Raw genomic sequence first — 12,518 nt, 5'->3', positions numbered from 1 at the left:
TTATCGCATTCGAAGAGCATTGACACAAATGTTTATCATATGTGACAGCACACGTAGTAATGCCGAATTGCGCTCTATGCGCAAATGAATAAGTTCAAGTTCTGCTTCCACTTTGCTCAGATTACCTTGAATCTGAAATTATTTTATAATAAAAATTATCAATAAGCTAAAGTTTTAATAAAAATTTACACAAATTAATTTAAACACTAAACAAATTTTCATAATTTTTTTTTTTTTTTTTTTTATAAAATGCAATTTTTATGCTAATATTATTCATCATTCATTAAAAAAGTTCTATCATTCATTAAATTATGTTGAAAATTATTATTGAAATAAAAATTCAAAAAAATTTTTTGATAGCAAATAATTTCATTTTGTTTTTTTTTTTTTGAAATATTATAAAACTATTATTGAGGGAGAAGAAATTACCTCATTTACTACTTCACTTGTCTCTTCCATTTTTGAATTTTTCTCATTTTTCTCGTGGATATCAAGAAATATACGCTGAATAATACCATTTGCGCCTGTCACTTCGTCACATACCGGGCATTTATGTTTAATCTGCAAAAAAAAAAAATTATCATAGATTATTATTATATGTTATAATAGTTTAAATTAAAATTTAAATTAAAGTTTAAGTTTATTCTTTTTTTTTTCTATTTTGATTATTAAATTAAAAAATACATTTACAAATTATCACAGATTATTATTATATGTTATAATAGTTTAAATTAAAATTTAAATTAAAGTTTAAGTTTATTCTTTTTTTTTTCTATTTTGATTATTAAATTAAAAAATACATTTACAAATTATCACAGATTATTATTATATGTTATAATAGTTTAAATTAAAATTTAAATTAAAGTTTAAGTTTATTCTTTCTTCTTTTTTTTTTTTTTCTATTTTGATTATTAAATTAAAAAAAAAATACATTTACAAATTATCATAGATTATTATTATATGTTATAATAGTTTAAATTAAAATTTAAATTAAAGTTTAAGTTTATTCTTTCTTCTTTTTTTTTTTTCTATTTTGATTATTAAATTAAAAAAAAAAATACATTTACAATTTATCACTTACTTGAATTTTTCGTAAAATACATTCATAATGAAATGTATGACCACAACGTAATGCAGAAATTTCATTAAGTTGAAGAATTTTTAAGCAAATTGCACATTGCATTTCTTCGTTTGCAATTTTTAAATCAAATTCTTTCATCTCTTCGAAAAGCCAAACCTTAATTATATTAAATTAATTATATCAAAAAAATTAAAAAAAAAAAAAATTGCGATTAATTTAGATTAAACTGCATATTAATAATTAATTATAAATCCAAATTAGAAAAAAAAAAAAAGAAAAAAAAGATAGGAATGATTATTTTAGTTTGAACAAAACAAAAAAACTACAACAAAACTTATTTATTAAAATATTTAAATTTTTTTTTAAACATAACTCATCAGATGCATTAATTACTTTTAACTTAAATGACATTTTAATTTTGCATTTGTATTTTTTGAACTTTTCTTAAACAAACATATATAATATATATGCTCCAGGATACTATGTTAAAGTTTACACATTTAATTTTTCTATTTTTTATATTCTACAATTAAAAAGAAAAAAAAAAAAATTACTAATTTATGCTAATAAATTCAATTCAATTATCAAACTATTTGTTATTATATATATATATGACTATAATTTATTTACATATTTTTTGAGATCTAAAATTTTTTTTAAAATTATCATCTTATCTGTGATTAGCTAAATGTCTAATAACTTTTATTTTCTTGTTATTTACACAATTGAAATTAATTTAATACCAATTTAATTCTTCGAAATATATATTGACCGTGTAATTCTGGCTCATAGAGACGAAATCTGATAGCATCACGAATCTAAAATAATAGCAAATTTCAGTTGAAAAATACAAAACAAAATAAAATTGACAAATTTGATGAATTATTCAAATATTAACTAAAATTACATTTCTTTAAAACTCTCTGATTGATTAATAAATTTTCTTTTTTTTCTCTTTTTTCTTTTGAATTATTCAAATAGTTTTAAGATAAATTACAAATAATTTATTCAAATTTTTTTTTTTTTGAATTATTCAAATAGTTTTAAGATAAATTACAAATAATTTATTTAAATTTTTTTTTTTTTCTTTTGAATTATTCAAATAGTTTTAAGATAAATTACAAATAAACTAATTTATGCATAATGAAATGTATTCAAATAGAAAATGAAACCATTTTTAGCAATCCCATTTCATAATAAGCTCTAAAATTTGAATTATCCTTTATAATTCGAAATGATAATAAGCCAACCATATTTTTTGCACTTATCTGTATTCGACATATTGGACATTGAGTTCGATTCTTAAAAAAAAAATTGAACAAAATTTTTATTGAATTTTTTACAGGAAATAATTTACTACAAAAAAAAAAAAAATAGTAAATTTAACTAAATTAACTAAATCACAAATTTATCAAATGAATAAAGTACTTTTGAAAAAAAAAACAAAAAAAACAAAATTAGGAAAATATTATTATCATTATTGAATGTTAAAAATCAAAAAATGCAAAAAAGTATAATAAAAGGTAGAGAATAAAATTTTGATTAATTGAAATTAGAAAAATATAATTTAAATATAAATTTCAAAAAAAAAAAAAAAAATTTTGGAATAAAGTACTTTTGAAAAAAAAAAAAAAAAAAAAAAACAAAATTAGGAAAATATTATTATCATTATTGAATGTTAAAAATCAAAAAATGCAAAAAAGTATAATAAAAGGTAGAGAATAAAATTTTGATTAATTGAAATTAGAAAAATATAATTTAAATATAAATTTCAAAAAAAAAAAATTTTCAACTTACTTTCATCCATTCCAAAATACAAAAGAAATGAAATGCAAAAAAAAAAAAAAAAAAATGAAAGTAAAAATATAATAAAAGGTAGAAAATAAAATTTTGATTAATTGAAATTAGGAAAATATAATTTAAATATAAATTTCAAAAAAAAAAAACTTTGAACTTACTTTCATCCATTCCAAAATACAAAAGAAATGAAATGTATGACCACAACAAAGTGCCGAAAGTTCGCTGTAATTAGCAGTTGCAAAACAAATAGCACATTGAGGTCGTGGTAGCTTCATTTGAGTACAAAAATTTAACCACTTGAAATGTTTGAAAAAAAAAAAACAGTAACCTGTAAAAATTAAAACTGAAATTAAATTATCAATTAAAAAAAAAAAAATAAAAATACTTTTAAAATGAATATTAAGTCATAAAAAAAAAAAAAGCAAAGTTAGTATGAACTTAGTAAAACTAAACATTTTGAAATTTTCGAAGTTGTCAAAAAAAAAAAGTACCAATACAATCCTATAAAAACGATCAGACTTCAAAAAAAAAAAGTAATAAACAATGTTAAAGTTAGATAGGATAAGTTAAGTATGAATTAAATGAGTTTGAATTTAATTAGACTTAACTAGAAAAAAAAACAAGTATTTAATTTAATTAGAAAAAAAAAGAAGCAAGTAATAAACAATTAAAATAAACAATGTTAAAGTCTAGATAGGATAAGTTAAGTATGAATTAAATGAGTTTGAATTCAATTAGACAGGAAAAAAAAACAAGTATTTAATTTAATTAGAAAAAAAGAAGCAAGTAATAAACAATCAAAATAAACAATGTTAAAGTTAGAAAGGATAAGTTAAGTATGAATTAAATAAGTAATGAGTTTGAATTTAATTACACTTAACTAGAAAAAAAAAACAAGTGTGTTTAATTTAATTAGAAAAAAAAAACAATCAAAATAAACAATATTGAAATTAAATAGGATGAGTTAATTTGATTAGACAAAAAAATTTTCATAATGAACCAATCAAATTTTTGTTTTTTTTTTTTTTTTTTTGCAAAAAAATTATTTCTAAAAAAAAATTTTTTAAAAAAAAGAAGGAAAGAATTAATTTAAGAAATGACCAGTTCAGTAAGCAGTAAATGACTATAACTAAAATGACCCAACAAGTTTTCCCATCACAGAATTGGTCAATATGCCGCTAGATGGTAAGGGTCAGTAACAACAACAACAACAACAATTTGAATAGCCCATAAATGGGGTCATATCATCGTGATATACCTGTCATCATTTAATATGTCAAAAAAAAATACTGCAATAAGTAAATCATTTTGCTGTGCTAAGCAAAGAAAAAGAAAAGATAATTAATGGATCAAATGGTTCACTTCTATTTGTGACGATTATGTCACTTTGAAAAAAAAAAAAAATAATAATAATCCAAAAGTAAAAAGAAAATTTAAAACAAAAAAAAAACTTTTCTCTATGATGATTATATCATTTTGAAAAAAAGAAAAAACTTTCATTATTTGAAAAAAATAACCATAAATATTAAAATTTTTTAAAAAAATTGAAAAAAAAAACAAGTGATCTAAAAGTAAAAAGAAAATTTAAAACAAAAAAAAAAAAAAACTTTTCTTTGTGATGATTATATCACTTTGAAAAAAAAAAAAACTTTCATAAGTTAAAAAATTTAAAAAATATGTTAAATTTTTATTCATACGCTGAAAAATTAAAAAAAAAAAAAAAAAAAAAAAGTTGATTCAAAAAATTTTTCATTATTTGAAGAAAGAACCATAAACATTAAAAATTTTTAAAAAAAATTTGAAAAAGAAAATAATTTAAAAGTAAAAAGAAAATTTAAAACAAAAAAAAAAAAAAAGAATAATTCAAAAATGCTTAAAATAAAAAATGGATACTTTGTATATTTGTAAAAATTTACAATTAATTCATTAAATTTATAAGTAATACGGAAAAAAAAAAAAAATTTGCCATATTTTTTCTAAAAGTACGATTGAGCGATTAAGAAATGATAAAATGTTGCATTTTAAAATTTTTTAATTTTAAAAATTTAATATTTTCATTTCTCCCAAAATGGAATATTTCAAAAATTGTAAATTAATTATATTTTTTAATAACAAATAAACTGTAAATAATAAATAATAATATTTTTTAAAACACATAAATTCAGAAATATAAGAAAATAAAATTTCTCATATTAAGAAAAAAAAAAATGCAAAGATTAACTTAAAATTAAATAATTTTAAATTATAAATTAATGATTTAAAATTTTTGTATAATTTAACATATTACTGAACAAAAATATTCTATATCTTACTCTTAACAACTGATATTTAGTGATGATAATTCAATTTCAAATTTAGTGATAATTCGATTTCATTTAGTGCCATAATTAAAGTTAATTATTTTGAATTTACTTATATTTGTTTAATAACAAATAAACTGTAAATAATAATAATAATAATAAATAATAATATAATAATAAATAATAATAATATAATAATAAATAATAATAATATTATAATAATTTTCATTAACACATAAATTCAGAAATATTCCAAAATAAAATTATCACTAAATTTCAATTTCTATTCTGCCAATACTATAAATAATTATTTCTTTATCATTATCAGATTATCCTGCAATTTCTCATATTAAAAATTTTCAATGAGAGGAAAATAATTCGATGTTAGCTATTATCAAAATATTTTAATCTAAAAATTAGAGTTTAGCTGTTCAAATAATTAAGAAATAAATTTTGCCCTACATGAAATGATAATGATAATATGATAACGATAATGATTAAATGACAATGATTTTAATACTTTATGAAATGATAATGATAATGACTTTAATACTTTATGAAATGATAATGATAATGACTTTAATACTTTATGAAATGATGATGATAATGACTTTAATACTTTATGAAATGATGATGATAATGACTTTAATACTTTATGAAATGATGATGATAATGACTTTAACTTTAATACTTTTAATACTTTATTTTAAAAAAGAAAAAAAATACTCTAAATTAGCTTTAATTGAAGAAATGAAAGCGCTACAATGGAGCAATTAACAAAAAAACAACGAACACGACTGACTGCTAAATAATTTACACAAAAATGAAAATGAAATTTAATGCAATAGAGAGATTTTTAAAATTTGCTTAGGTTAATATTCAAATATAATTCTTTAGTTTACTGCTAGCCTAAAGTGTCATAGGTCAAAGTTAACTTTACTCTTTTGTAGGCAACAGTTTAAGTATCATAGGTCAAAGTTAACTTTACTCTTTTGTAGGCAACAGTTTAAGTATCATAGGTCAAAGTTAACTTTACTCTTTTGTAGGCAACAAATTTAAAATAGTAATAATAGTGCTCTGCTTATTTGTCCAAAAGATTCTTTCATTTTTTTTAATTCATATAATTAATTGTTATACTAGATTTAATTTTCTTTTTTTCATTTCAAATTTAATTTCTTTTCAATTTATTTACTTTCTCAAATTTACTCAAATTTAATTCTCTTCGTTTTAATTTCAAGTAATAAATTTATATATTCATTTATATATTGAAATGATAACCTTATCGTTTTCATACAAACAATTTATCTCTGAAATAGTAAAAAAAAAAAATAACTTTGAAAATAACTTTTTTTTTTTTTTTTGATCAACAAAAAAGAATGAAATAATATTTGATTTACTTAATTTTAAACTTAATTTATTATTTAAAAAAAATTTTAACTAGGATTATTTTACCCAAATATTACCCATAACTAATCTATTTTAATTAATATTCTAATTTAGACTACTGATATTTGCATGGTAAATAGCAAATGATAAATTACTGTTCAAATGATAAGTTAACTTTTTTAACAAATGATAACTTTTTTTTTTTTTTTTTAATCAAATAACTAGGCAAGAAAAAGCTTCTACTAGCTATTTGTTTATTGTTTACTTATTTTATCACTTATTTATTTAATTACTCTATTAAAGTAATTACTCATTCATTTTCTTTTCTTTTGATTTTAAATTATTATCAGTGATAAGTATGTTTACTCAGTAATTACTCATTAATTCATATAATCAAAGTTAACTTTACTCTTTTGTAATTACTCATTCATTTTCTTTTATTTTGATTTCAAATTATTATCAGTGATAAGTATGTTTACTTGTCTTATCACTTGTTTAACTACTCTATTAAAGTAATTACTCACTCATTTTCTCTTCATTATCAGTGATAAGTATGTTAACTTATTTTATCACTTATTTATTTAACTACACCATTAAAGTAATTACTCATTCATTTTCTTTTCTTTTGATTTCAAATTACTATCAGTGATAAGTATGTTTACTTATTTTATCACTTATTTACTACTCTATTAAAGTAATCACTCATTCTTTTTTTTTCTTCTGATTTTCAATACTTATTTTATCACTTATTTAACAACTCTATCAAAGTAATTACTCACTCATTTTCTCTTCTTTTTATTTCAAATTATTATCAGTGATAAGTATGTTTACTTATTTTATCACTTATTTACTACTCTATTAAAGTAATCACTCATTTATTTTCATTTCTTTTGATTTTCAATTAAGCTCCTTAAATATTTCAGGAAGAATTTTAGCACTTCTGAATGTTTAGCACAAAAAAATTAGGCAAATCAGATATCAGCGGTTTATCAAAGAAATGATAAATCTAATGATAACCTTCTGATAATAAAATCATAAGTTAAAGATTATCAGTAATTCTGCATTATTGCGCTCAACAAATACAACTCATTACTTATTATTCAGCATATTGTAAGTAATTAATTTACGTTAATTTACTTTAATTTTTTTAATTTACTTTAATTACGTATTACAAAATGTGTCTTTCAAACAAAACTTGTTATTCAGCATATTGTAAGTAACTAATTTACGTTAATTTACGTTAATTTACGCTTGAATTACGTATTACAAAATGTGTCTTTCAAACAAAACTTGTTATTCAGCATATTGTAAGTAACTAATTTACGTTAATTTACGTTAATTTACGCTTGAATTACGTATTACAAAATGTGTCTTTCAACAAAACTTGTTATTCAGCATATTTTAAGTAACTAATTTACGTTAATTTACGCTTGAATTACTTGAATTACGTGTTCGTTACGCTCGTATTAAACATGCTACCTTAGGTTAAAGAGAAATCCGAAATTGATGTATAATATATGAAATGTTTAAATAGAATAAAAATAATCGATTATGAAAATAGCTACGATTTCTTTTTTTCTTTCAACGGACAAAAGCGCCCAATTTTCATTCATTGTCTTTCTTGCGCTGATATTTTACAAAAAAAAAAAGATTCAATAAAAAATTGATTGAACGAATGATAAAAATGAAATTTCCTTTTTCTCTCTTTTCATCTCATTAACATTCCGCTTTCATTCTACTAATTTAATTTATTTTAAATTTATTTCCAAATTTATTTGTAACCTTTTTCATTAATTTTCATCGTATTTATACGTTCTAATTTATTTACGTATTTATACGTATTTACACCTTCTAATTTATTTACGTTATTCATACGTTCTAATTTATTTACGTATTTATATGTTGTGATTTATTTACGTATTTATACGTATTTACACCTTCTAATTTATTTACGTTATTCATACGTTCTAATTTATTTACGTATTTATATGTTGTGATTTATTTACGTATTTATACGTATTTACACCTTCTAATTTATTTACGTTATTCATACGTTCTAATTTATTTACGTATTTATATGTTGTGATTTATTTACGTATTTATACGTATTTACACCTTCTAATTTATTTACGTTATTCATACGTTCTAATTTATTTACGTATTTATATGTTGTGATTTATTTACTTATTTATACGTATTTACACCTTCTAATTTATTTACGTTATTCATACGTTCTAATTTATTTACGTATTTATACGTTGTGATTTATTTACGTATTTATATGTTGTAATTTATTTACGTATTTATACGTATTTACACGTTGTAATTTATTTACGTATTTATACGTTGTGATTTATTTACGTATTTATATGTTGTAATTTATTTACGTATTTATACGTATTTACACCTCCTAATTTATTTACGTATTTATACGTTGTGATTTATTTACGTATTTATATGTTGTAATTTATTTACGTATTTATACGTTCTAATTTATTTACGTATTTATACGTTGTAGTTTATTTACGTATTTATACATATTTACACCTTCTAATTTATTTACGTATTTATATGTTGTAGTTTATTTACGTATTTATACGTTGTGATTTATTTACGTATTTATACGTTGTAGTTTATTTACGTCTTTATACGTTCTGATTTATTTACGTATTTATACGTTGTGATTTATTTACGTATTTATATGTTGTAATTTATTTGCGTATTTATACGTTGTGATTTATTTACGTATTTATATGTTGTAATTTATTTACGTATTTATACGTATTTACACCTTCTAATTTATTTACGTATTCATACGTTGTAATTTATTTATGTATTTATACGTATTTACACCTTCTAATTTATTTACGTATTTACACGTTGTAATTTATTTATGTATTTATACGTTGCAATTTATTTACATATTTACACGTATTTACACGTTTTAACCCTAATTGATTCATCCTTTTATTGGCTTCTTCGATTTTTACTGATAACAAAATTTACTGATAACAGAATTCAGTAAAAGGAAGCTGATTTAATTATACTGAATAAAAGATTTAAAATACTTTACTGATAACAAATAGATAAGCATAAATTAGTAAATTTATAAATTGTAAGCAGAAGAGCAAAGATTAACATTTCGAGATTTATCAAAAAGCAATTAAAATTAGCTTTTTAAAATAAATTTTAAATGAATAGTGTTAGCAAAATTAGTTCGAATAATTTTGATTGTTCAATTGATTATTTTAGTGATAAAAGATAATTTAAGAATTTTATGAATGCATCATTTATTATCAATGTGATAAGGCATTTTTGATACATATTTCAATTAATTAAACTATAATTCAAGGTTAAAGGTTACTGCTCATTTAACCTTGTAAATTTAACTTACACTTTTCTGGATTAATTAGTAATTTATTCTTAAAAAAAAAAAAATTAACATTAATTTATTGATCATTAAATTATTATTGATCAGTAATTTATTCATAAAAAATAAACATTAAATTATTGATCAACCATTAATGATCAAAATATTGATTGAATTTATTTTAAAAAAAAAAAAAAATCAGAATAGATTCTTACAAAATTTTATCATTTATCACCATTTTATTTAAATTATTATTTTTTTTTTTTTGTTTCAAATAAAAATTACTAAATTTACTAAATTAATTTTAAAAAAAAAAAAAAAAAAAAAAAAGAAAAAAGGTGGGAACTATAAATTTGTAATTTTTTCTTGGCATATAAATGTTTATCTAATAATAATTTCACCAAAAAATGTTAATTAATAAGTAATTAATAAGTAAACAATTAAATATAATTTTAATTAATTTCAATTAATTTCTAAATGATAATAATTATTTCAGAATATTTAATCATTATTAAATGATAATAATAATAATAATAATAATATTTAATCATTATTCATTATCACATTTTTATTTTATTTACCCGTACTTTTATTTACCCATACCAAATGAAATATTACCTATCATTTTTTCATTACTGATAAAAAATTTCAAATTTATCACTGGTAATTTAATTATATAAACAATAAATAATTTTTTTACCCATAAATTTTTCCTGATTATATTCCCATCAATTTTTTTTTTTTTATCAAAAGAAAAAATTCTTTTTCAAAATCATTTTTCTCATTGTTAGGTAATACTAATTTTAAAGGTAGGCATTGAGGTATTTACCCGTACATTTATCTAATTAATTAATTTCCTTTTTAATTAATTTAATTAATCAATTTGAAAAAATTCTTTTTCAAAATCATTTTTCTCATTGTTAGGTAATACTAATTTTAAAGTTAGGCATTAAGGTATTTACCCGTACATTTATCTAATTAATTAATTTCTTTTTTAATTAATTTAATTAATCGATTTGAAAAAATTCTTTTTCAAAATCATTTTTCTCATTGTTAGGTAATACTAATTTTAAAGTTAGGCATTAAGGTATTTACCCGTACATTTATCTAATTAATTAATTTCTTTTTTAATTAATTTAATTAATCAATTTGAAAAGAAAAAAAAAATTAGATAAATTCTTGATGATATGCGTATTTAAATATGATCATTTATTTTTATAATTCTTGTTTAAAAATATTTTCACACTTTTTTCTTTTCTTATCTTTTCGAGAATTTTTTATTTTTTTTTTACAAAAAAAAAAAATTGAAATTTTTGTATTGAATAATTGATAAAAAAAAAAAATTTTTTTTTTCATAATATTCATTTAAATATTAATTTATTTATTCTCTAAATTATTTAAAAATTTTATTTAAAAAAAAAAAAAAAAAAAATTCATTCATTTATTTAGTTTTATTTTTTATTTAAACAGCAATACGTTTCTTTTTTCTTTTTTTTTTTCTAAGATTTTTTTCTCTTTTCCTTTTTGTTAAACTATTAAATAATAAAATTTAAAAAAATAAAAAAAATTTTTTTTTTTTTTTTTTTAGCTAAAATTATTTTTTGTAAAATAGTTTTAGAATGATAATAAAAATGATTTAAATTTTAAATTTAGTGAATTATTTACATTAAAATTTATTTTGCACATGCAACCAAAATAGTTTAAATTAATTATTCCTTTTTTTAAAAAAAAAAAAAAAAGATTTCTTTCTATAAATTTAAGTAAGTCATTGACTTTTAGTTTAATTAGCTTATCACTTATCACTACTTAATAGCTTATCACTATACTTTGATAATATCAGTGTAGCTATCCAAAATAGTTTAAATTAATTATTCCTTTTTAAAAAAACAAAAAAAAAACAAAAATTTTTTCTATAAATTTAAATAAGTTATTGACTTTTAATTCAATGAGCTTATCACTTATCACTACTAATAGCTTATCACTACACTTTGACAATATCAGTGTAGCTATCCAAAACAGCTTACATTAATTATTCTTTTTTTTTTTAAAAAAAGATTTTTTTCTATAAGTTTAAGTAAGTCATTGACTTTTAGTTTAATTAGCTTATCACTTATCACTACCAATAGCTTATCACTACACTTTGACAATATCGGTGTAGCTAGCCAAAATAATTCAAATAATTTATTCTTTGTTTTGAAAATAATGTTTTTTTTTTTATAAATTTAAGTAAGTCATTGACTTTTATTTCAATGAGCTTATCACTTATCACTACAAATAGCTTATCACTACACTTTGACAATATCAGTGTAGCTATCCAAAATAGTTCAAATTAATTATTCCTTTTTTTAAAAAAAAAAACAAAAATTTTTTCTATAAATTTAAATAAGTTATTGACTTTTAATTCAATGAGCTTATCACTTATCACTACAAATAGCTTATCACTACACTTTGATACTATCACAATAACACATTTCTCTGATATAAATATGATATCAATATCAAAAAAAAAAAAGTTAGTTACATTCTTATCATAGGAAATTATTTAAAAAATGATAATATTTATTGTTTAGGAAAAATTTTT

The 12,518-nt window shown here is 19.0% G+C and overlaps 1 protein-coding gene across 1 annotated transcript; it reads right to left on the bottom strand.

Moving 5' to 3' along the window:
- Bm17094 (Uncharacterized protein) lies at positions 1–3,156 on the bottom strand (the record flags this gene model as incomplete). Its single annotated transcript, XM_043082717.1, has 6 exons — positions 1–132; positions 430–561; positions 1,082–1,237; positions 1,825–1,899; positions 2,254–2,382; positions 3,040–3,156. The coding sequence occupies 6 exons, from the start codon at positions 3,154–3,156 to the stop codon at positions 1–3; spliced, it is 741 nt and encodes a 246-aa protein (XP_042938651.1).
- Between the last annotated feature and the right edge of the window lie 9,362 nt (positions 3,157–12,518).

Source organism: Brugia malayi (assembly GCF_000002995.4).
Source record: "Brugia malayi strain FR3 genome assembly, contig: Bm_007, whole genome shotgun sequence".
Classification (NCBI taxonomy): domain Eukaryota; kingdom Metazoa; phylum Nematoda; class Chromadorea; order Rhabditida; family Onchocercidae; genus Brugia; species Brugia malayi.
This window is presented reverse-complemented; position numbering and strand designations above follow the sequence as displayed.